The sequence below is a fragment of the Chlorocebus sabaeus genome, chromosome 10 (assembly GCF_047675955.1).
Source record: "Chlorocebus sabaeus isolate Y175 chromosome 10, mChlSab1.0.hap1, whole genome shotgun sequence".
Classification (NCBI taxonomy): domain Eukaryota; kingdom Metazoa; phylum Chordata; class Mammalia; order Primates; family Cercopithecidae; genus Chlorocebus; species Chlorocebus sabaeus.
This window is the reverse complement of record NC_132913.1, coordinates 77,117,440-77,144,896: the sequence shown is the minus strand read 5'-3', so window position 1 is coordinate 77,144,896 and position 27,457 is coordinate 77,117,440. Positions and strand designations below refer to the sequence as shown.

The following is a 27,457-nucleotide window of genomic DNA, read 5'->3' as shown; positions in this document are numbered from 1 at the left end:
GGATATTTCATATAAATAGAATCATACAATATATGGGCTTTGACTGGCTTCTTTCACTTAGCATAACCTTTTCAAGTTTATTTATATCAGTACTTCATTCCTTTTAAATGGCTGAATAATATTCTATTGTAGATAATACATTTGAATTACCCTTTCATGAGTTGATGGGCGTTTGAGTTGTTTCTACTTTTTGGCTTTTATAACTGATGCTGCCATAAACATGCATGTTCATGTTTTTGTGTTGGCATATGTTTTCATTTCTCTTGGGTATAGACCTATGAGTGGAACTGCTGGGTCACATGGTAGCGCCATGTTTTTTGAAGAACTGCCAGACCGTAATCTTTGCGTGCACACGCACTCTAGAAAGGCAAACTACTGGCTTCTGCTATTATGGCTCTAGTTTTAAGCCAGCCAACAGCTAATAATTTAAGGAACAATATTCAAAATAAAAGGAAGTAGGTAAGGTTCTGAATAATCTGCTATAGGAAATGAAATGTCCCCTGCTTCATACTTTCCACATCAGAAGTTCCTTATGACAAAGAATAGCTGAACCATAAAAACTTATTCACAAGGCCAAGGTGGGAGGATCACTTGAGGTCCGGAGTTCAACACCAGCCTGGGCAACACAGTGTGACCTTGTTTCTACAAAAAAAAATCTAAAAATTAGCTGGGCATGGTGGCACATACCTGTAGTCCCAGCTATTCAGGAGGCTGAGGTGGGAGTGGCTCACCCTGCACTCCAGCTTGGGTGACAGAGCGAGACCCCTCCCAAAAAACAACAAAAAAAAATCTTATTCACAAAAGCGTACCTCTTTAAAGGAATGCTAACTCTCTGATATTGACATTTTTAAAATAAAGCATTCAAGGAAATATTTCAAAAAACCAATGTTTTAAAATGCCTGCACTGAATATAGCTAAAAAGCCTGCGGTATTACTAATGTAAACATCATCTTGTTTATTTTAGTTTATATTAGAGTGATGCCTTAGATACAGATATAAATCTTAGCTGCTGATTAATGCAAGGATGCTATTTCACTGCCTGACCTGCTGAATAGTTAGTATACAGAACCGCAAAAAGATCACTTCAGGAAACGGGTCCTAGAAAAAGCTGTGAAACATGAGAACTATGCAATGTGATTTTACTTTTAAGTAAACACGCTAGGAGTCTGGGAGCATTATTTCACACTAGGCAATTATTGCATCAGATCAAGGGGCTAATTTAAGAGCATTTTCTAAACTAGTTACACTTGGGATAGTAATAAATGATAGTGGTCTGCCAACAAATAAAATATTCTCATTGGGCAACTAAGATTCATTTTCAAAACAGGACCCATCATTAAAAAACTAAACTATAAAATGTGATTAATAAAAACTGGGAATACTGGGAATCCAGAATACAGTTTTCAGTTTGCTTTCTCTACCATTTCATCAATTCTGTTATTTTCAAAAACAGAGATTTTCTTTTCACTTCCTGAAGGTTTTTGTAAATCTTGCCCTTAGGCCGAAAGCTTAACATGTGCTAAAAATACACATAAACCTCCATATGTTTTCTATCTAGGTCACACAAAGTTGGAGCACCTGGATGTGCCAACTAAGAATCTGACTCTAGTCAGTATGATGACAGTGCAAAAACACCTCAATCAAAAATATATTATTACATGCACACCATCTTAGGTTTGAAGTTAGCCAAATATATCTTGCCCCTAATTCCTACCTCACTGACATACGCTACTTGAAGAAAATGAAGTCAGATGAGAATATTCAATATTTGATTAGTAAACCTCAATTGTAAAGGCAATTTGTGATAAAGAGAAATGTAGGCTGCACACAGATGATGCATAATTAAGTGAATAGTACAATGCTAAAACTGCTTGAGCAAAGTCAACTCCTTCTAAATAAAGAGGATACATTATTGGCCTAGACTGCAACCAAAATTCTTGCAAATTGTAGGCATAGATGTACTAAACTCCTGTTTGGATTTTTTTTTTCCCCCCACCAAACAAGAAGCAGCACCAATGAATTTTGTTGTTGTTTGGTTTGTTTTGCTTTTCTTTTTTTCGAGACAGGGTCTTATTCTGTCACCCAGGCTACACAGTACAGTGGTGTGATCATAGTTAACAGCAGCCTCAGCCTCCTGGACTCAAGGATTCTCCTGCCTCAGTCTCCCGAGTAGCTGGGACTACAGGTGCGCACCACCACGCCCAGCTAATTTTTTTGTATGTTTTGAAGAGACAGGGTTTCACCATGTTGCTTAGGCTGGTCTTGAACTCCTGGGCCCAAGCGATCTTCCCACCTTGGGCTCCCAAAGTGCTGAGATTACAGGTGTGAGCCACCATACCCAGCCAAATTTCTTAAGTACCATAAGTTTACTTCTAAGATCTTACAAGTTACTATAACTAGATCTATATCTATTACTATCTACTCCTGTGTATGTACTTGCACTGACTCTGACTCCAAAAAGGACAGAGGCACAAACACAATATTAAAAAGGTTATTTTTTTCCCACATTGGTAACACAGAAACAATATGAGCTATAGCATCTTACCACTAAGACACCGCTAAATGTTTTGAATTCAGTATAAAATTATAGATTATTCCATCACAATATCAATACCATTGTTAAAAGAACAAACCACATTCTACTGATATAATAAACATTAATATGAATTGATTGTCGCTAAACAGCCTCAAACTTTCAAAAATGATTCTGTCTTGGTAAAATTTATACAGTACAATTGAGTTCTAAAATCTCTTACTTTTATTCTTATTTAATTTTATATTCTTTTTTGAAAGAGAACATGCATAATTATTTTTCCTGAAGGCTGCAAAGAAATTAACAGACATTTTACCTACAGAAGGGGCAGTTTATAGGAGCTAGGCAGATGAAAGATGAAGAAAAGAATAATTTTTTCATTCTACCTTTTCATACATTTTTGGGTTTTCAACCATGTAAAGGTAGGATCTTTTAAAAAATTAAATAATAAGCTGGGCATATTGGCTCAGGCCTGTAATCCCAGCACTTTAGGAGGCTGAGGCAGGAGTTCAAGACCAGCCTGGGCAACACAGTGAGACCTTGTCTCTACAAAAAATAAAAAAATTAGCCAGGTATGGTGGCATGCACCTGTGTTCCTTGCTACTCAGAAGGCTGAGGTAGGAGGATCACTTGAGCCCAGGAGTTTGAGGCTGAAGTGAGATATGATCATGCCTCTGCACTTAAGCCTGGGCAATAGAGTGAGACCCTATCTCTAAAAATAAAATGAAATAGAATAAAACATTAAATAAAAATGTAAAGGCATAAAGTTAATCTTTGCATAACTTTCAAAACAGATATTGTTGAGACTCATTTCTTTGCAGTCTTTAAAAACAAGAAAGATTATTTCCAAATGGTAATCAAGTCTTATTTACATCAGAAATATTTTTCTTGCCTAGATCCTCCTCTCCATTCCTTGTGTAACTTCCCAGACAATGGAATCAGTTTCCACATTCTTAACAATGATTAAACATAATTTAGTCCATCCCCCAACTGCCAGGAGAATTATCTTATTTTGTTAGTCTCCTACTGAAATGTCTCATTTAGTTCCCTTTTGGTCACTTCAACAAGAGGTACACATTCCCATGTAAGCTACACAAGGACCTTCAGAATCTGGCTCCAAGCAACCCTTCTAGCCTCATCTCATTTCTTAGACTAGCTTTCTCTGACCTCTGATGACTCCCTGACATTGCATATGCTGTTCTCCCTGCTTTGAATACCTCTGCCCGCGTAGTCTTTCCGAAGAACCAGTCTTAAGGCCACTTCCTCTAATAATCCTTTTTGAATCTAATCAGATTTTAACAATATTCACATTAATAACAATAGCAATTAACCTTTACTGAGTACTTATGGAGCAGGCACTGTGCTGTGAATGCTTTTTTTCATTTAAAAACCTTACTCTGTAAGGTAGGTACTATTATTCCACTTTAAAGAGACAAAGAAATTGAAGCCTAGACACGTAATGTAAACCAGTTAGTGGCAATATGTAAGGTCAGAACTTGAAACTATGCTCCAGAGTCTATTTTATTGCTATATAGTTAAGTAAGTTCTTCCTAAGGATGAAAGGAAGATTGTGGGGGTCTCTGAAAGTTCTATAATTTTTTCCTCAAAAGTAAAAATCTTGAAGATCTGACGCACTTTCTATAACAAATAAAGGAAAAAAAGATTAATTAGAAATTATTTTCATCCATCAAGACAAGTCTCCCACATAATGCTGCTACACGGTAGTATGGTTTCTTCCAGCAGGGAAGTGGGGGCGGGGGTTCCGATTTTAAAAAGAATCATATCATTACAACATTTAAAGCCTAATGAAAAAGCATCAGTTGGTATATATGAAATATTTAATTACTCAAATGAAAATAAATTTACCTTTTTTTTTTTTTTTTGGAGATGGAGTCTTGCTCTGTTGTCAGGCTGGAGTGCAATGGTGTGATCTCGGCTCACTGCAATCTCTGCCTCCCAGGTTCAAGCGATTCTCCGGCCTCAGCCCCCCGAGTAGCTGGGACTACAGGTGTGTGCCACCTGTAGTTAATTTTTGTATTATTAGTAGAGACAGGGTTTCACCATGTTGGCCAGGATGGTCTCGATCTCTTGACCTTATGATCTCCTGCCTTGGCCTCCCAAAGTGCTAGGATTACAGGCGTAAGCCAGTGTGCCAGGCCATAAATTTACTTCTTATATTAACTATATTCAACTAATTAAAAGCAAATTTGTTTCTTATACTAGCTGGCTCAAGCTTTAACTTAAATATAGGTCACTGCAACTATGAGAAAAGGTCAACACTATTCTATGAGAAGCAAATCAACAGTAAGTTTACTCAGATTTCACATAGAAAAGGAAGAGAAGCTAATGTGTGTTTTTAGACATTGGAGATGAATTTTAAAACCGTACTTTTTAGAACTCTCTTGGCCCACTTACTACATTAAAATGTGTAACATTCTTTCTGTTTTCAATAACAAAGCTGGCAGAGGGAGATGGCTGGTCTTGACACTAGTAATAATATTCAGGAGCTGTTCAATACAGTAGTATCCATTTTTGTATTTTATTATTTAAAACACATAAAATGTTTTAGGACTAGGAGACTACTATTTAAGTAACAAATATTTCAATAACTGGCCTTCTAAAGTTCACTACCTACCTTTCAAACAGCACTAAAGTTAGGTAAATATGACAATATTTGAAGTTCTCTTCTCTGCCTCTGTATTATCTGTACTTCTTAATACTGTTTAAAGAAAACTCGACCAGGTGTGGTGGCTCACGCCGTCAAGAGATCAAGACCATCCTGGCTAATACGGTGAAACCCTGTCTCTACTAAAAATACAAAAAATTAGCTGGGCGTGGTGGCACGTGCCTGTAGTCCCAGCTACTTGTGAGGCTGAAGCAGGAGAATCACTTAAACCCGGGAGGTGGAGGCTGCAGTGAGCTGAGACTGCCACTGCACTCCAGCCTGGGCGACAGAGCAAGACTCCATCTCAATTAAAAAAAAAAAAAAGAAAACCCTTCAGATCAGCCTTGCTGATCAGTTCTTCAGTCTTTGAACCCTGAGGCAATTGCTCATTTCTAACATATTTCACTTTATGGAAAAGGTTACTTACAAATCAAGCTGCTATTGCTTTGAACAACATAGTAGTAGTTGATTTCAGCCTTTGAACTCTCTATTTTCATTTAATAGGACACCTTATAGATTACATTCTGGTTTTCATTCAAAATGAAGCCCTCCCAATCATCTCTTCTGCATTACAACTCCATCCTCTACATGATTTTTAAGTTGTTCTCCTTCATATTAAGACCAAATGCACAGACGCTGAGCTTATAACACTCCCATCAGCTGGCTCCCTGGTACCTATCCAATGTTATTTCCCTTCCTATACACCCTATTTTGTTCGGGCAAAGATCTCAACAGTGTGGTTCTTTATTCTACTTCTGGGTCTTTTCCCCTCCCAAAACAAGCAACAAGTTTTAAGAGTAACAAATAACATCCATTGGGAGGCCGAGGTGGGAGGATCATTTGCGGTCAGGAGTTTGAGACCAGCCTGGTCAACGTGGTGAAACTCCATCTCTACTAAAAATACTAAAATTAGCCGGAAATTGCTTGAACCTGGGAGATGGAGGTTGCAGTGCATTGAGATAGTGCCACTGCACTCTAGCCTGGGCAACAGAGCAAGATTCTGTCTTAAACAAATGTTTTTTTAAATTTAAAAAATAAATAATATCCAGCCTAGAGTTGATTAGTTTTTCTCTCTGAATTGACTAGTTAACAACTCTCTACTGGTGCAGTAACAATTTCACTTTAAAAGTTTTGTTTCTATAAGCTTCTTTTGGGAGTAAAATCAAAATTATGTCATTGTAATTCAGGAAGGCAATACATTATAGGAGCAACTCAGATGTGCGCATTTAGGATTTGAAAAAGGATGTAGTATTATCATTTCCTTAGGCATATAAGCTAAATAAATCAGTTATCTTCAAACCTTTTCTGGTCCTTTTCTACTCACAGCTAGTCCCATTGATTCTTCCCCATAATAGCTATAAAGAAAAATAGACACTTTGTGCTTTTCACACCTAATGTGTTTGTCTGCATTCAGGCCCTTAGAGCATACAATTTATAGCAGCTTCCTAAATGTTTATGGTCTCCCTAGCTCCTCCCCGTAGAGGACTGCCAAACTGACTCTCAAAGGTAGCAGCATCTTCTTGATCATGTCAATTCCCTACTTAAAAGCTTTTAATGGCTTCCAGTTTTCTCATTTAAAAAGTTTAAATTATCTTGCTGGATTTATCTTCCTCTATTCTCTCATATTAAATACCAACTCAATTAAACAAACTTCTTTACTGCCTCTAAATGTGCTCTCCTGCCTATGTATTTTATGTTTCAACTATTTCTCTACTTAGAATAATCTCGACCATTTTATCCACATAACCAAATTCTGCTGTAACAAAATTTTCCTATAACCCAACCACCTGGGGGTCCTAAATGAAATCTCATTCAGAGGTTGTTCCTACTCCACTGAATGAATAACACCCACCTACCAATTGGCCCCTCCCTTTTTGGTGACTTTCTAGAAGTCTCCCAACCAATAGGAGTGGGAAGTGTCTAGAGTATGAGAGCTAATACTTGCTGTTTTGCTCTCTCTCTGTCCAGTTGTTATCTTTAATCTACACTGATACCATCTGCTTCTAGATCTCAGGTGGTTTAAGGCCTACGCTTCCAGTCCAGTTGGGCTGGTGCCACTAGCATAATGGAGTGCTCCTGTTCTCAGCCCTTGATCCTTTTGTCAGCCCTCATTCATCTGACATGCTTTTTGAGCACCTACTTGAGGCACTACTGTAAGCACTAGGGATATGACAGTGAAAAAAGAGCCAAAGTCCTTCCCTTCCAGGAAATTATATTCTACAGGAGGAGAGAAAATAAATCAAGATAAATAAAATATATAGCATACTGGATGCTGATAAGTTTAAGAAAAATAAAGCAGGAAAGTAGGGGGCGGGGGAACAGGGGAAATGGTTGCAATTTTAGGAGGGCTAAAGAAAGCCTCACGGAGAAAGTTTAAGTGACGACCTAAAGGATGAGGATTGAACCAGTTACTTGAGGAAAAATGTTCTAGGCAAAGAAACTACAAATGCGACAGTCCTGAGCTGGAAGTATGACTCACAGGTTCCAGAAACAACGGAAGCAAAATGAGCAAAAAGAAAAAGATTAATGAAATCAGAGATAATGGGGGCATCGGATCTACAGAGGTCAGCAAACTACAGCCCCACGGCCTTTCTGTTTTTGTAAATAAAATATCATCGTCTATGGCTACATTCACATTACAACAGAGCTGAACAGCTGTAAGAGAAACTATATGGCCCTAAAAACCCTAACATATTTACCATCTGACTCTATACCGAAAAAAATTTACTGACCCCGATAGAGAATTCATAGGCCGCTTATAAAGGCTTTGATTTTACTCTGAATGAGATGGGAACTAATTAAACACGAGTTATATGATCTGACTCACATTTAAAATACACTGAAGAGGGTAAGAAGTAAGCAAGGAGAGTCCATTAGGATACTATCACACAAATCCAGGTGATAGATAATGGTGGCTTGGACCACAGTGGTAGTCACAGACACGGTGAAAAGTCGTTAGATTCTAGATATATTTTAAAGTTAGACCTATGAAATTTACTCTGGAATCAGATTACAGTGTGAGAGAATCAGTAGCGGAGAATAACCCTAAGGCTTCTGGTTTGCTAACTGGAAAAACAGGAGTATGACTGTCTGGCAGCATGAAGATTAGTGCTCTTGAATTTACAGAGGCACTATTCAGCATGGGTATGTGTTTTCTTCCCCTACATACTGGCTCAGGTACCAAAAGGATGACGAGATGGATTTAATCAGGATTTGGTTAGTCAAACAAGTACAATTAAGTGAGAAAGGACCAAGAGAACTGACAAAGTGTCCAAGAGAAGGATGACAATGATGGACCACAAAATTTAAGCAAGGTAAGGAGAGAACCAAGGACACCAGAGGACAAGAAACAATTAAAAAGCAGTAGGAACAATGGGTCACAGGTCCAACAGAGTCTAAGGATTGTTGAACAGAGTAAGATGGAGAGGCATCAGGTAGTGATTAGAGAAGGAACACATTAACACTGAAATTATGGAGTAAGTGTGGTTTTTGGCAATGACAAGGTCTACGGTGTATTTATGCTATGTTTATACACTTTCACATCTTATCTCCTCATTTACATCGTAAGCTCCTTCAGAGTGTAAGCCATCACTTAACCATTCCAAAGCACCTACTCAATACTCTGAGTATAGTTGGTAGGAGGAAGCTACAGTAAGGGAGGATGAATGATGCATTAAAAATTAAGATATGTGAACTGTAGTTCATCCTCTACTATATTCAATGTTTAAGTCATTGGGCAATTCACTACAACTCTCGGGGTCACACAAAGATAAAAAGTCAGGTGGACGGGATTAAAAACACTATTTGCTAAAAGATTTGAGGCAGGACAAAAAAGATTTTCAGTGGTCTTTTCAGACGTAAAGATCTAAGGATCCTTCTACATCCTCATTTTTTTTTTTTCAGAGATGCATTTTGAGCTGCTTTCTTACAGTGAATCGAACTGTTTAACAATCAGTGAACTCTGTAATCAAGTGTTTAGAACATGCTTTTTAACCATGGTTTTGACCATTGTGACTTATGGCAGAGTTTACATACAAAGGTTGAAAAGCTAAGTTTGGGCATGTTTCTTCAGAGATGCATTGTGAGCTTATTTATTACAGTGAATTTAATGTTTACCAGTAAACTCTATAATCTAGTTTTTACATCTAAAGCATGATTTTTAACTATTTTAATTTTACCATTGTGACATTGTGAAGAGTTTACATATACAGGTTGAAAAGCTAAATCTGAGAATGTTTCTTCAGAGATACATTGTGAGAGATGCTTTATTACAGTGAAGTATTTACCAGTAAACTCTGCAACTGAGTGTTTAAAACATTTTTGATGTTAAATTTATAATTGGCATACAATAATCACACATTTATGAGGTACACTGTGATGTTTTAATGCATGTATACATAGTACAATGATCAAATCAGGGCAATTACCCTATCATTTTAAACATTTCTCATTTCTTCGTGACGACAACATTCGAAAGCTCTTCTAGGTATCTTGAAATACACAATACATTGTTATTTGCTATAGTGTCCCTACAGTGTGACAGAATATAAGAATTTATTCTTCCTGGGCTGGAAGCAGTAGTTCACGCCTGTAATCCCAGCACTTTGGGAGGCCAAGGTGGGCGGATCACGAGGTCAGGAGATCGAGACCATCCTGGCTAACACGGTGAAACCCCGTCTCCACTAAAAATACAAAAAATTAGCTAGGCATGGTGGCGGGCGCCTGTAGTCCCAGCTACTCGGGAGGCTGAGGCAGGAGAATGGTATAAACCCAGGAGGCAGAGCTTGCAGTGAGCGCAGATTGCGCCACTGCACTACAGCCTGGGCGACAGAGCAAGACTCCGTCTCAAAAAAAACCCCAAAAAAACAAAAAAACAAACACACACACACACACACACACACACACACACACACACACACACAAACTTATTCTTCCTAAGTATAATTTTATCCCCATGGACCAACTCCTCTAGCTTTCCTCCTTCTCCTTCCCCTCCCCAGCTTCTGGTAACACCTATTCTGCTCTCTATTTCTATGAAATCAACTTTCTTAGACTCCACATATAAGTGAGATCATGTGGTATTTGTCTCTCTGTGCTTGGCTCATTTCACTTAACATAATGTCCTCCAAGATCATCCATATTGCTGCAAATGACAGGATTTCATTCTGTTTTATGGCTAAATGGCATTCTACTGTATATATAATATATACACATGACATTTTCTTTATCCATTCATCATTTGATGGGCATTTAGGTTGAAAATTAGTATGTCAAAAAGACCTGAATAACCATGTTTATTGCAGAACTTTCTACCTTTTATTATTTTATGATTTCATATATGAATTCAGTAGAACTAAGTAACAGAAACGTGAAATTCCAATTTTCTAAGAAAGAAATAAAGTGCTCAAGATACACATATGTGAACATCCTTAAAAATCAGAGTTTTAGAGTTAAAAAGGGCCTTAGAGATCATGTCATTGACTTTCACTGGCCTAATCTCAAAAAGCTACATTTGTGCAGGATTATCTGGATATTATTATTTGGAAGAGAAATCTACAGTGTTGGAATAGAGAAATGTGTGTTAGGATTAACAATAAGTATATAAAATGTATTTGGTCAGAAGATTAGTAAAAGAACAATTATATTCTCCTATTTGACTGTTAATAGCAACAAAATACATTAAATTGACAGCTCTCAGAGACTATCCATCAAGTGTTTCCCCTCAACCGCCCCATCCATGCAGTCTTTATACGATTCCTTATTAGTTCTAAAGAAGATGTATCAGTGACTTAGCTCCCAGGAAGGGCAATGGACTAGAATTGTATATATGAATACAAGTGAAAATATACTCCCTAAATATATAAGAGGTCACCAGGGAATTCAAAAGACTGAATTTTATTAATAAATATTATGAATAAGGTGTGAGAGGCCAGAGTGTTTAAAACTAGTGTTTCATACACTTACTATTTTGGCTTTAACACTACCTAATTAATTTAATATTCCATCCTGCACTATGCACTCAGTATTAAGGGGAATATAGATGAATTAGATGTAGCCCTCCCTCCCATAAAAGTCTGTCAAGTAGGAAAGAAAGAATGCAAATCACTGCCAGTGAAGCAAAATGACATAATAGGAATATGTGGAAAACACAATGGGAGCAGTTGAGGAATAATGTCCTATTGAGGAATAATGGAAGACTTCAGAGACTCCTAATACTGCTTACAAACATAAAACTACACTAAAATTTGACTTACATGTCTTTCATCTTTTCTGTATTTCACAAAATTTAGGTGAAAAGTAAAAGAATCCTTAACAAAAGAAGAAAATGTGAAAACCATTTAATAAATTTAGTCATCAATTTGTCAGGGAAAAAAAAAAAAAAAAAAACCCAAAAACCAAACCATACTGATAATCAGCCCCAAGCTAATCTTAAAATATATCTGAAAAGATGTCCGCCTTCTTTAACTAAAAAAGAAACAAAAACAAAACACACCCAAACTTTCCAGATTGGCACTGGAATAATTTCTTCCTAAGGAAGGGGCATTTGAGCCACACTCCTGAATTGGAACCTCTTTCTGATTATACTGACTTCACATTCCTGGCTGGGATTGGGGGAGGGGAGCTGACCCTTAACATTGGTCCAAATGTGGCAAAAGACTTTTCCTTGATTCCCAGTAGCACAGGTAAAACAAACCTGGGACATTCAAGATGATCAAGTAAAAGGTAGAGAAGGACAAAATGACAATGGAGATATCATGAGTACAGTGGATATATATTATAGGGTATCACTTATTTATCTTCATCTTATAAACCAAATCTTCAGCCACCACTCACTACCAAATCTCCACAGCCAGTTTTTTGGGTCTCTGTTCCTGGTTAAGGGCCTGCCTCTTCCCAGATTAACTGAATTCAGAGATATTCAACCCTTTGGAGCTGACATCATTCCTCCAGACCTCAAAACAAACAAAGAAACAACAACAACAACAACACAAACAACACAGAAAACCAACATCTCAATAAGCCTTAATGCTCATGTGATACAGAAGTGGGAATAGGAAGGAAAACATTCTTTAATTCATGTCTCTCTTTCATAACAGTTAAAACCGTCTTATATCAATGACATCCAATTCAGCTTTTGCAATACCAGTGGGCCTCTAATTATCAAAACAAAATTCAATCAAAACAATTTTTACAACCACAAATAATATTTCTGGAAAAGCAAATATACACATAAACCAGCAATTATAACGTATATAGGAGTAGCCCTTATTTGAAATCATACATTTCACATTATGTTTTGAACTAGTGGTCTATGAAATTAAGCACTGTCATATGAAATAGCTAAGAATACTAAATTGGTTTCAGATACTATCATATTGAGAAAAACCGTTAATTTTGCAAAATAACTACTTTATAAATAAAAATATTTACAGTAGGACCTCACAGGGATTCAGTTATTACAACTAAAGCTGAAAACTGTAGTGCTCATCTAAGGAATGGCTCTAGCAATTCTCCAAATAATATCTACTTTAAATAAACTCACTGAATCCACTTGTAAATTATTTCCCTTTGGCTGTCTCATTATTCACTATGCTTTCAAGGAACATGGTGATGAAAGAAGAAAAATACCTCTCTCTAACATAACCATACTGGCAAGAACATCAACATTATCAGTATTCAAAGAATGTCTTGGCAGGTTAAACCTTCATAAAAAGAAGGAACACTATCTAATCCAAGTTATCAAAATAGCAATAGTACTTCTCGTATTATGTGCAATATGATTGTTTGTTTCTAATGCAGAAAAAAATAAAGACAACAATATCGTCAGGTTTAAATTTTAAGCAGACAAAGAAATTCTTTACAAAAAAGCACATAAAGAATGATGAAAGTAGGCATGTTTAAAAGAAAAAGGCTAAGAGCAAAATAGGACTCAATGTTCAAAGAGATTTATAGTAACACGCCATTGCTATTTTGGGAGGTTTAACAATATATTTTGACATTTTAAAGGTGCAACAGCACTACTAAGAAATATAAAAATTTAAAAAATCTACTATAAGAAAAAAGCTTGAACATAAACAGCTTGTCCTAATTCACTCCATGATTTCTCTGTACAATAGCTAATACTTAAGCTTACAAAAAGACTTTTGATGATTTTATATTACTTTCACAGTATAATACTCTCAACATACTCTCCAGGATTTGAACTGCATCTGAAATTACTGAAGGCTATAAAGGAACTTGTGTTTGCTAAATATAAGTTCTAATATAGTGTCCTCCAAAAATAATAAAATGTAGTACACTATAAATACTGCTTCCCAATTTCTTTTTTTGTTCTAACAGAAAACTACTCATCATATGAACAGGTTTAATGTAACATGGAATGCAAAAGATTAGAACCATTAAAATATTTTTCAACTTTAAAAAATAATTAAAATAAAATAAAAACAGCATAATGACTAGAGTAGTGCCATTATAATCGCACTAAAAAGTAAAGCTTCCATCAACATTTTATGAATTTGACAAATCCAGTTCAATGCATTTTTTAAGTATTGTATTTCATTCAATTTTGTGATATTCCATTTTTGAAAAACCTGTTAGTCAGAAGAGAGGCTTCAGATACCCATGAAAAGAAAAAAATAAAGGTAGAAACACATATGCTGAGGTTTGCTAATTCACTGTTAAAAAGTACCTTAGATGTCCCACTATAATTGCTCTTAGATGTTTTTAACAAATGAATAGCTATAATTCACAGATAAGACAAGTGGTAGTTTTTATCTACATAGACCTATATAAATTTTTAGTAAAACATTTAAATTGTTTTACTTTTAATCTTGTCAAATAATTTTCATTTCTTCTACTTCTTTAAAAGGCTGACCAGGTTATTTGCCTGTATTGGAATCAACGAATGTTGGACTACACTATGTTTAGTTATAATAACTAATTTATCCAGCCTGACTTAGTATGTGGGAAATGATACATCCCTAAGTGTACTGAGATGTCTCTCTGAAACAAAAAGATTTAATTTTATGCATGTGATAAGAAACAGCCTTATTCGATATATACTTCTTTTTTTTTTCATGAGCAACACAGATAGCAGACATACAACTCCTTATTACCCATACTCTTGACTACCAAGAAATGAAGCGAAACTTTTGGAAAAATACAATGCAAGAAAAGATTCAAGTTAAAAATATATTCCTTTGGTTAAAAATCATCCCCTTAATTGAACAACAAGAACACTTGGACACATGTTGGGGAACATCACACACCAGGGACTGTCGGGGGGGTAGGGGGAGGGGGGAGGGATAGCATTAGGAGGGGGGAGGGATAGCATTAGGAGATATTCCTAATGTAAACGACAAGTTAATGGGTGCAGCACACCAAAATGGCACATGTATACATATGTAACAAACCTGCATTTTGTGCACATGTACCCTAGACCTTAAAGTATAATAATAAAAATAAAAAATAAAATCTAAGCAGAAAGCAAAAAAAAAAAAAAAAAAGTGAGTTTTTTCAGTCCAATTTTAGGAGTAATGGGGTATTTGTTTTTAAAGATCCAGAGTTTTAAAGGTGACTGCCTAGTTTTAGAGATCAAAACATGAATTATGTACAATGAAATAAAAAAGGAAAAAAAGACATGAAAAAAAATCCCCTTTATAATATTCATTTGTAATCTAAATTCACAGCATTTCCCATCAGCCCAAAGTAATCTTGTAAATGTCATTTTACTTGTAGTATTACAATGTTTTTTCAGTCCAGTATTTATGGAAGTCACTTGGCTGCAGCAACAAAATATTTTAACTCTAGGAAGAGTGGAGCCTTGTAGTATTAGCTCTTTTAACAATTTTCTTATAAGATTTTTACTTTAGAAACCGACACATGTAGTTTTCTTCAGATACAGTACATCCAAACTTTTTATAGAAACCAACATTTTGTGGTAGACATTCAAAGGTAATCTTGTAACAGTTCAGTTTCTTGCTTAGCAAAGTAAGGGTTGATAATAACAATTAGCCAAGCTGCTTTCCTCTGCATTCATCACTAAACACAACATCTACTCTTCCTCTCTTAGCACAGGAATGGATGAATTTATGTTCTATTATCAGAGTTGCTGTAGCAACAGTCTGTCCTAGAGTCACATCTTCTACAACTGTAACATAATCCCCAGATTTCATAAACTGTTCAGGGCTGACAACTCCAGTCTCTGTCAGCTGACTCAATACCTTAAAAAAAACCCTCTATTTAAGTCAGCAGTACAAATAGGCCTCAAAACCAACCCTTCTCCAGGATGTATTGGGGAAATGGCTGGAGAAAATGTAGCTGTATTCTGACTCCGGTCCACTTCTTTGAGTAGACTTGGGTCAAATGTAAGAGTTTCATCAGGTTTCATCTTTCTAGTAAGGTCAGTAGAGGCCCCGCAGTTGATGCTCCTACCGAGGCGCATGGGACTCTCCCCGACCAGCGTGCACAGCAATGGATCCGGATGCCGCTTCAGCGCATGCCCCACCTCCTCCTCCACTGCCGCGCCACACTGTGGCCACGTGTGGCCCACATGTGGCCACGCCAACGCCTCCACCCCGCCTCTGCCCTCTCACGCAGGGCCACAAGCAGGCAGGTGGAGGTGGAGACCGAGGTGCCATCCGCCCCGCCCGGAGAGCTAGTGGCGGGGCCCCTGCTTTCCAATTTCTAAAGAAAATACCTACATTGATAATCTTACGTCGGTTGGGAAAATGATACAAACCTCTCAAAAAAACTTAGAAGATACATATTTGACTGAAAATAACTCTCATGTCATTTCAAACATTTCTAATATATTCATTTTCATCACACACGAAATGATAATCTTATTTATTTATTTATTTATTTATTTATTTATTTATTTCGAGACAGAGTCTCTGTCGCCCAGGCTGGAGTGCAGTGGTGCAATCTCGGCTCACTGCAACCTATGCCTCCTAGGTTCAAGCGATTCTCCTGTCTTAGCCTCCTGAGTAGCTGCGATTACAGGCATCTGTCACCACATCCATCTAATTTTTGTACATTTAGTAGAGATGGGGTTTCACCATGTTGGCCAGGCTCGTCTCCAACTCCTAACCTCAAGTGATCCACCCGCCTCGGCCTCCCAAGGTGCTGGGATTACAGGTGTGAGCCACCAGACCCAGCCTTCACTTACTATATTTTCTAACTCAGAAGATTTCTACTCACTTTTCTTTTTTCTTTTCTTTTCTTTCTTTCTTTCTTTTTTTTTTTTTTTGAGACAGTCTCCCTCTGTAGCCCAGGCTGGAGTGCAGTGGCACGATCTCGGCTCACTGCAACCTCCCTGCTTCCCGGGTTCAAGTGATTCTCCTGCCTCAGGCTCCTGAGTAGCTGGGACTACAGGCGCACACCACCACACCTGGCTAGTTTTTTATTTTTAGTAGAGACGGGGTTTCACTGTGTTAGCCAGGATGATCTCGATCTCTTGACCTCGTGATCCACCCACCTCGGCCTCCCAAAGTGCTGGGATTATAGGTGTGAGCCACCGCGCTCAGCCCACTTTTCTTTTACAAATATGTAATTCCTATTTCTCTTTATATTTTACCTTTTTCTGTTTTTCCTTCCTAATTATTATGTTCCTTCTAATGTTGGTCTTTTATTAATTTGGGGACAAACTTTTTATTACTAAATATCCTCTGGATCCAGAGTCATAGAGTTATTTTTATTAGTAGGATGAGCCTCCATCCATCAACATCCTAAGGAATCATAGCATGGTGGCGCTGGAAGGGATCTCAAGGTATCATTTGGTTGAGCTCTATGCCAACAAGAATAGGTTGCTATTCTTATTTTATTTATTTTAAATGATCAAAGATTTTGATCAAAAACCTTCTACCATGGCTTTAATAAAGAATCTTCCTGACAATAGGAAAACTGGATCAAAAAGGGTTCTGACCTAAGCACTATTACTGTAAAATATAAAACAATTCCTTTAGTTGCTCTGAGCTTTAAGTTCCCCCATATAAACAGAGATAATGCCTTCTATCTCACAAAGTTATTGTAACTGTTCTGAAACCTGGGAAAAAAGTATATAAATGTAAAGTAGTATTAAAATAGGAAAAAGGACCAGGCATAGTAGCTCACACACCTGTAATCCCAGCACTTTGGAAAGCCAAGGAGGGTGTATTGCTTGAAAGCTCAGAAGTTTGAGACCAGCCAGGGCAACATAGGGAGACCCTCCATATCTCTACAAAAAAAAAATTAAAAATGAGCCAGGCATGGTGGTACACACGTGTAGCCCCAGCTACTCAGGAGGCTGAGGTGGAAGGGATTGCTTGAGCCTGAGGCTGCAGTGAGCTGTGACCATGCCACAGCACTCCAGTCTGGGTGACAGAATGAGCCCCTCTCAATTAAAAAAAGAAAAAAAAAAAAGGAAGAGAACATAGTAGAGTGTAAGCACTCTGAAGGCATGTTAAGTTTCAAATCCCATCTCAATTTACTAGTTGCACAACAGTGAGCAAAGTATTCAACCTATCTGAATTCCATTCAGAGAACAACTGCAAAACTGATATAATCCCTACATCACTTGGTTGTTGCTGTGAGGATTACAGAAAATTAATACACCTAGCACAGGTCCTGGCATTGTGTAGGCCCTCAATAAATGTTAATTCTCTATTCCCCATCAGGTTTCCACATTGCTGTGTAGTTCGCTTTCCTGCAGGATACCCATGTGAAATTTCATCAGATAAACAGAAAAATTAGAAAATATGCAAACCTTTCTTTAAGATTCACAAGCAACAATATGACTACCTTCTCTTATCAGCCCTGCTTTGGAAAATGGAAAGGAGCTGGAGTTTCCCTTAAACTCAAAAGCTTCTGCACAGCAAAAGAAATCATCAACAGAGTCAACGGACAGCCTGTAGAATAGGAGTAAATATTCGCAAACTATGTATCCAACAAAGATAACATCCAGAAGGTATAAGAAGCTCAAAAAACAAAAACACAAACAAATAATCCCATTAAAAAGTGGGCAAAGGACATGAAGTGACATTCCTCAAAAGAAGACAAATGGCCAGCAAGCATATGAAAAAATGCTCAACATTACTAATCACTAGAAAAATGCAAATTTAGCCCCAATGAGATTATCATCTTGCCTTAGTCAGAATGGCTATGATTAAAAGACGAAAAATAACAGATGTTGGTGAGGATGCAGAGAAAAGGGAACCTTTACTCACTGCTGATGGGAATGTAAATTAGCATAACGTCTATGGAAAATAGTACAGAGATTTCTAAAAGAACTACAAATAGAACTACCATTTGACCAAGTAATCTCCCTACTGGGTATCTACCCAAAGGAAATCATTATACCAGAAGGACACCTGTACTTATATGTTTATCACAGCACTATTCACAATAGTAAAGATATAGAATCAACTTAAGTGCTATCAACACATAAATGGATATGGAAAATGTGTATGTATACACAGTGGAATACTATTCAATCATAAAAAAGAATGAAATCACATCTTTTGTAGCAACAAGGATGGAACTGGAAGTCATTATCTTAAGTGAAACTCAGAAAAAGACAAATACAGAAAAAAGACAAAAAACTGCATGTTTTCACTTATAAGCGGAAGCTAAACCACAAGTATGGACATAGTGTGTGGAATGATTGACAATGGAGACTCACAAGAGTGAGACAGGGAGGAGGGTGGATGATGACAAATTATTTAAAAGGTAAAATGTATGTTACTCTGGTGATGGATATACTAAAAGCTCGGACTTCGCCACTACACAACATATCCATGTAACAAAATTATACTTGTATCCTCCCGACACACACACTCTTCCAAAGAATAAACAATGTAGAGGGTGAAAAATGTCACTAAATTGTGAAGTCTTTAAAGGAAAAGAACCAGTCTTACTCGTTTTCATATTTTCAGAATCTATCACAGCACCTGATAAAAGGAAGCACTCAAGCCATTTCTTAGATGAAAAACATCTGCTGGTGGAATCCCTGATTTTAGAGATTAAGAAATGAAAGGTTCAATCAGATCATATACATATTAGGCAACCAATTATAGACACTCTTTATGTAATAAAGATAAAACTAGACAAATGTGGACTAGCATTTTGAAAAAAAGACTCTTCACATGTCTTTGGGCTGCTGTAGCAAAATACCATAAACTAGGTAGCTTATAAGCAATATAAATTTATTTTTCACAATTTGAGAGGCTGAGAAGTCCAAGATCAAGGTACCAGATGACTTGGTGTCTAGTGAGGGCCCACTTTCTGGTTCATAGATGGTGTCTCTGACTATGTAGTGGCCTCCTCACATGGCAGAAGGAAGGCAGCCCTCTGAGGTCTCCTTTATTTTAAGGGCATGAATTTCACTCCTCAAAGGTCCCACTCCCTAATAACATCACACGGTGATTAGGTTTTCAACAAAATTTTGTGAGGGCACACATGTAGTCATAGCCCATATTTAACTGATTTAGAAAGTATACACTGTTCATTTATTTATATCATATACCCAGAAACTTATAAAAATAAAATAATGCTTACCTTGTTATGTACAAAAACAATCCTTAAGTCAGGTTTAAGGATACCATAGCTCATGAGGAGATCTTGGATCTTTTTTATTTCATCTTTACATTTTTTTGCAGTTGAGTAAAACTGCTTTCTTACAGGTAGATTCTTAAATAATCTTAAAGCAGTTACAGTTGTACCTGTTGACAGACAAGAGAAAAGCATATTTAGATTTGGAGGGAACATCACAGATCTTCATATCCATATACAATTTGTAATTAACCCCTTCTATAACTGAAGGTCTTCTCCAATTCTAGAAACCCAAAGGCTCAACTTTGCAAACTACTCTGATTCCATGCTAGACTCTTCTATTTGTAACAAGACTGACCTATGAAGTATGACCTCCTCTATGTGGTCTAAACAAGCATAATCTTACTTCTATCACCACATAGAAACATAGGCTTACAAGAATGCAGTATCATATGAAATCTGCTGGTGTGCAAACTACCTGGGAATGGTGCTTATTCTGGACTTTAAAATATAATCTACAGGAGATACACGATTACAGTTTATATAATAACCTTATGTCACTGGAAATTCTTACCTGAAATAATGTCTAGTAACCAAGTTAAATTTACCTCATTTTCAACAACATTCAAAAACACACGATAATCTAACAAAAGAATTTTTTTAACTTATAGTTTAACTGGAAAGCTCAATAAAGGTGTAAAAATTATACTGCTGAACTATCAGATTAACCACTAGCTTTTACCCAAAAAAACACCACTGCCACATAAAATTAGGACTGAATGTTTGTCATAACCATACACGATGGTACATTTTTTTAAAACACTGAAGAATGAAACATTTAAAACATTAAAAAACTACTAGTCACCAGGTAATCTCAGAGTTATGAAATCAATCTCCCTATGTGATTCTTATGAATGTATAGTCAGAGTAGAGAATCATTACACTGAGGAGTAATGAAATAAATTTATAGTGTAGTGCTTCTCAACCTTGGCAGCACTGACATTTGGCCAGGTAATTTGTTGTGGGGGACTGTCCTGTGCATTGTAGAATGTTTAGCAGCATCTCTGGCCTCTTACCCACTAGATGCCAGTAGCATCCTCCCTAGTTGTGACAATCAAGTATCTCCAGATACTGCCAAATGTTCCCTGGGAAACAAAGTTGACCTGGTTGAGAACGACTGATTTAGTATTTAAAAACTATCATCTTTTTTCTTTTTAATTAAAATAGAATAAAAAGACAGAATAAACTAGAACAGAAAATACAGTGCATCACCTATAGTTAGGATAAATATTATGTCATGACATTTTTGTTTTGATTAGCTATGTGTGAACTGGGTTGCTATGTAAAATATATTTATTACCGTGAATCAGTCAAAAAGGCTAAAGTTGCTGCAAAAGGTCAATTTTTGTCCTACTGCTTATAACACAGGGCAAAAACACAAAGAAAATGGCAATCATAAGGAACATATAAGACTCTGAAACTTTAGTGTAAAATTTTATGTAGTTTTAAAGTTCCAAGAGGAGAAAATGAAATTACTAGTAGTTTTAAAGTTCCAAAAGGAGAAAAAGAAACAAATGGAGATATAATTAAATAAATACTAGAAGAAAATTTTTGAGTTAAAGGCGTAAGTGTCAATTTCAAGAGCTTACTTCATTAGCAGGAGGAATATTTTAGGAAGAAAAAAGAAACTACATTCTACTGGAAATCCTAAATTTTGAGGACAAGAATTTTACGAACTTTGTCATACAGAAAGAACAAGTTTCTTACAAGAAAAGACTAACATCAAATTTCTCACCTATAACACTAGAAGACAAACAATTTACTAACTATTAAGAAGAAATTAAGAAACTGACAGCCAGTTAAGATAGGTATAGGGCAAAATGAAGATATTTTTGGACTTACAAAGATCCAGAAGTGTATCACCCAAATGTATTTGATGAAAATAATACAAGATAAACTCTAATCAAATGACTATAATATCAAAATAGAGATTTCACCAGGTGTGGCAGGTTGCACCTATAATCTCAACTACTTGGGAACCTTAGGCAGTAGGATGGCTTGAGCCCAGGAAGTAGAGACCAGCCTGGGTAACACAGTGAGACCCCATCTTTAAAAATAAAAAATAAAAAATTAGCCTGGCACGTTAGTACATGTCTATAGTCCTAGTTACTTGGGAGGCTGTGAGAGGATCCCTTGAGCCCAGGAGTTCAAGGCTGCAGTGAGCTATGACTGTGCCACTGCACTCAGGCCTGGGTGACAGAATAAGACCCTGTTTCTAAGGGGGAAAAAAAGACATTTTATGACAACAAGATGAGAAAATAAATGTGGTGTGCAAAGCATCTTAAAAGTTTGACTGTAAACAGAAGATGCTAATGTGAGTGGGCTCAGCAACATAACTTAAAATGGGTAATCTGTAAACAAAGGAGGTTTAATTGACTCACAGTTCCACATGGCTGGGAGGCCTCAGGAAATTTACATTCATGGCGGAAGGGGAAGCAGGCACCTTCTTCACAAGGTGGCATGAGAGAGTGTGAGTGCATGAAGGAGGAACTGTCAAATACAAAAACCACTGGATCTCCTGATAACTCACTATCATGAGAACATCATGGGAGAAAACACCCTCATGATCCAATCACCACCTTCTCTAGACACATGGGGATTACAGGTCCCTCCCTCAATACATGGAGATTACAATTTGAGATGAGATTTGGGTGGGGACACAGAGCCAAACTATATCAGTAACACTAGTTAACTGGAGAAAAGGGGTGGGAATTAAGAAGTATAAAGCTTACATGGTCCCACACAACCTGGTCCATGGCTATGTTCTCTCCTACAAATGTCCTTCCTTCTGTTCCTACAGCACATCAGACTTGTTTCTACCTCAGACCCTTTGTACATGTTCTTCTGTCAACCTTTCCACAGCTAACTCTTTCAGATCTCAGCTTGAGTATCTTTTTTTTTGTTTTGAGACGGGGTCTCGCTCTGTCTCCCAGGCTGAAGTGCAGTGGCCCGATCTCAGCTCACTGCAAGCTCCGCCTCCTGGGTTCACGCCATTATCCTGCCTCAGCCCCAGGCACCCGCCACCATGCCCTAATTTTTTGTATTTTTTTAGGAGAGACGGGGTTTCACCATGTTAGCCAGGATGGTCTCAATCTCCTGACCTCATGATCTGCCCACCTCAGCCTCCCAAAGTGCTGAGATGACAGGCTTCAGCCACAGTGCCTGGCCCAGAGTATCATATCTTTTGAAAATCCATCCCTAAATGCCCTATCCAAGGCTGCTGCTTCTACAATGGAACTATGTTTTCTTTCTTTTTAGAAAATGTCACTACTTGAAAAAACTTGTCTGCCTCGCCTCTTAGAATACAAGTATGAGAGCAAAGGACTACCATGTTTACCATTATATCCCTAGCACCTTAAACAATGACGAATAATCTGCAGGCATTTAACAAAAAAGTCTTAAATGAATACTTGAAGAAAGAAAATAAGAGAAAGTAATAAAGTTTGTATTTGTCTGAATTATTTATTTATGGAAGACACATAGTACTTGTAATTTTTGAAAGGAAATTTACTATAAGAAAAAAATAAAACAAGATGGGGGAAAAATTTTTGTGGAAAAATACTAAAGGAAGTGCAACATTCCTATTTTGCTCACAGTTGATGTTTTTCTGCTTTTTTCTTGATCTGGTGCCTCATCAGCATGTAACATTACTAATGATTTTTTTTTTGGCGGGGGTCTTCCTCTATTTTTATATACAGCATTTCCTTGGCTTAACTGTATACATCACTTCCAAAAGCAGGATTAAATTCCTTGGAACACCATCGTATTTCTCACTAGTAACACTTTGGTGCTACCATTCTTTGGCTTAGGAAAGTAAAAAGGTCACTGACAAATTTTGGAGCAGAAGCTGATGGAGATCAAGAAGTGCATGCATTTAGCAGTCAGAGCAGGTATGCATTCTGCCTCTACTGCTAAATGGAAAATACACACACACCAGAATCCATACCAGATCCTATTCACAGACACCTCACTTCATTCTTTGTTCCCCTAGATGTTTCCTCCATTCCCGTGTCTTCAACTACTACCTATATGCCAATGATTCTTTTCATGGAAGTTGTAAGCAGCACCATACTCTCATGAATCTCTAAAAAACAAAAAAACACTTCCAATTAAACTATGATACACTGCCTTAACAACAGTCCTGTGTAACACATGAAATAGTCACATCAGCCTCTCACTGCTTTGAAATTTCTTTACTCTCGTGAATATGGCAATTTCTTCTGGTGCCATCAATCTCAATGCTTTGCATATGACAGCAATCCTTTGGCACTTAACGCAGCTTCATTTAGTTGTAACTATTTCCCTTTTTAAGTCTCATAAAGCATTTCTTGCAATAAAATATGAAGTTGTTTATTCCTCCAATCAACACACAAATTATCAATACTGCACAAAATTCAATTGATACAACAATAAGAACATCCAACACTGCTGCCTTTCCAAAAGGGAGTTTGGGAGGCCATTAATTATAAGTCACAATCTGTTTTCAGGGACGTCAAGTGTGACAAAATGCACATCTTAGAACTGGTTAACTAAGACACATATCTGAGACCTACACGACTCTTTTAAGTTTTATAGACAGATGCTCACTCATTATCTCCACCTGGCTATCCTCAAGGTCTATGAAATCAACCATACTCAGGCTGGAACTCATTATCTTCTTCCTTGGATTTGATACTACACCTAACCTTCCTTTCTCATATAACACCAACATCCAATTGTTTCCAAAGGTAGATACTACAGATAGAATTGATTCTTCCCTCTACTTTTTACTGCAATATTGCATAAGTCTTACAGGTCTATCCATTCTATCCTAGAAGTCTCTCTCCAATTTATGTCAAGTCCTTTCCCTCCCCTCAAACCCTAGTAGTTGAAGACAGTATCTTAAAGTAAGACAAAATTTATAGTAGAAAATACCAGTTAATCTTGTAAATAACAGAATATTAACTCTAGCAGTTAATTTTGTAAATAACATGATATCAATCCTCTGCCTAAAATAAATTCCAATGGCTCATAATGGTAAGGTACAAACTACGTGGTATGATATAAAAGGCCCTTCATAATCTAACACCTACACTACCATTTTCTAAGCTAAACCTCCTGCTTCTACTACTCCAAAATCCTCGCACTGAATTCTGCCATGTCATTCTTAGTACTCCATTTTATATGCTTTATTGACTTTTTAGCTATATAACTTTGTATTGCTTTTAGTGGTTACTCTAGAAAGTATAACATATATTCTTAAATTATCTGTCTACCTTGATTACTGTGAAATAAATTATATTTCACAATGTAACAACTTTATAATAGTGTACCTCATTTACTCTTACCTTTTGTAAAGTTTTTGTCATGCATTTTACTTTTCTGTGTGATAAACTCCACAATATACTGGTTTTGTTTTTGTAAAATGAATTTTTAAAATACTCTGTCTTTCCATTTTTCCCACACATTTTCTAGTGCTTTTCTTTCCTTCTTGCAGATTCAGGCTGCCATGTAGAATCATTTTCCTTCAGCTTAAAAATCCTGTTAGTATTTCTTCTAGTGCATCATGGGAGATTCTCTGTTTTATTTGTATGAAATTGCCTTCACTTTGTACTCATTCTTTAAAGGGTATTTTTACTGGTTATAGAAGTCTAAATCAAATTTTGTTTTTTGTTTTGTTTTGTTTGAGACAGAGCCTTGTTCTGTTACCCAGGCTGGAGTACAGTGGCATGGTCTCGGCTAATTGCAACCTCCTCCTCCTGGGTTCAAGCAATTCTCCTGCCTCAGCCTCCCGAGTAGCCGGGATTACAGGTATGCGCCACCATACCCAGCTAATTTTCATATTTTTAGTAGACACAGGGTTTCACCATGTTGGCCAGGCTGGTCTTGAACTCCTGATCTCAGGTGATCCGCATGGCTCAGCCTCCCAAAGTGCTGGGATTACAGGCTTAAGCCACCACACCTGGCTGAAAAATTTAAATACCTAAAAGATGTCATTCCATTTTCTTTGGACTTTTATGTTTCTAATGGGAAGTCAGTTGTCATTATTTTTGTTGTTCCTCTGAATTCAATGTATTTTCTACTCTAGCTGCTTTTAGTATTTCATGAAAGCTGTAAATAGCACCACACTTTTATGAATCTCTAAAAAAGAAAAAACACTTCCAATTAAAGTATAATACACTGCCTTAACAACACTCCTGTCCAACACATTACTGGTTTTCAGTAATTCAATTATGATGTGGTTAGCTGTGGTTCTCTTTATTTTTATTCCACTTGGTTCTGTTCACTGTCTTTGGTATGCGGCTTTCTATCTTTTCAAAAATCTTGGCACATTCTCAGACATGTTCTTTTTTTAATCTTAATTTTGTTATTAGTTCTTTTGGTTGCTGTTGTTGAAGACAGGAGTCTCACTCTGTTGCCCAGGCTAGAGCGTATGGCACAATCTTGTCTCACTGCAACCTCTAACTCCTGGGTTCAAGAGATTCTCCTGCCTCAGTCACCTAAGTAGCCAGGATTACAGGCATGAGCCAAAACACAAAAAAATTGGGTAATTTTTGTATTTTTAGTAGAGACGGGGTTTAACCATTTTGGCCAGGCTGGTCTTAAACTCCTGACCTCAAGTGATCTGCCCACCTTGGCCTACCAAAGTGCTAGGATTACAGGTGTGAGCCACCATGCCCAGCCCTCAGACTCTTTTTTTTTTTTTTCTTTTTTTCAGATTTTGTTCTGCCCCATTCTCTCTCTTGAGATTCCAGTCACATGTATGTTAGACCATTTAATGTTGCCCCACAGGTCTCTGATGTTCTTTTCCCATTCTACTTCTGTGCTTCTGTTTGTATATCATTTTTATTGACCTGACTCCAATAAGTCCATCCAATTAATTTTTCAGACATGGTACTTTTTTGTTCTAGAATTTTCATTTAGTTTTATAGTTTCCATTTCTCTGCTGAAATTTGCTACCTACTTACCAATTTTGACCGTCATTTCTTCTAAATTCTTTAACATAAGTTTTTTTTTAAGTTTTTGTCTGTTAATTCAAACATCTGGATTATTGGTGAGTTTATTTACAGTATTTTTTCTCTTGATTATGGATCCCATTTTCCTTTCCTCAAGTCTCTCAAAATTTTTATTTTTGCCAAACATTGTGTACAAAAGAACAATAGATACCAAAGAAGGAAATATTTTCTCCCAGAGAAAGTGCTTTGTTTCCTGCCAAGCAGGTAGAGTGAATAATATATCTCTTCAAAGATAAACTCTAAGAGTTTATCTGAGTTTAACCTTTTAGTTCCAGTTCAGATGTCTTTGGTTTCAAATGTCTTGAACACAGAATCAGGTCTCTCCTCTGGCTTTAAGATTCTTCTTTCTCTAGCTCAGTCCCAATTTTTTCATCACTTTTTACTCAACAAAAGTCCTGCTGAGATTCAGTGTGAGGGTTGGACTAGCTCTGTTTGAGGATCCCATACTCTAATCTGTCATGTCAGCCCACAAGTGGATATTAAAAGTTCTGCAGGTTTCTCCTAGTACCATAAAAGATCCCTTATTTATAGAAGGCTTGCTCCTTTATCCACCTATGACTCAGTTAATGCTCCCACCGATGCAAATGGCCACCAGGCACTTCTTTTCTAGGAAGACGTAGTCTTTCTCCCGTGAGCTTTGTCCATTTAAACTTTTCTGTGACACAGTTCTTCAAT

At 37.0% G+C, this 27,457-nt stretch overlaps 1 protein-coding gene and 1 pseudogene across 4 annotated transcripts in view; both read right to left on the bottom strand.

Annotated features, from left to right (window-relative positions):
• PMS1 (PMS1 homolog 1, mismatch repair system component) overlaps positions 1-27,457 on the bottom strand; it is a 90,556-nt gene that overhangs the window by 38,156 nt on the left and 24,943 nt on the right. For all 4 annotated transcript variants that reach the window (XR_005241496.2, XM_007965626.3, XM_007965628.3 and 1 more), the window contains exon 5: positions 19,734-19,897. Coding sequence is in view for 3 of the 4 variants with exons in the window: in XM_007965626.3 (XP_007963817.3) it covers positions 19,734-19,897 (164 nt within the window). In the remaining variant the exon portion in view is untranslated. The remainder of the gene's footprint in view (positions 1-19,733; positions 19,898-27,457) is intronic.
• LOC140712585 (glucosamine 6-phosphate N-acetyltransferase pseudogene) lies at positions 4,560-19,727 on the bottom strand (annotated as a pseudogene).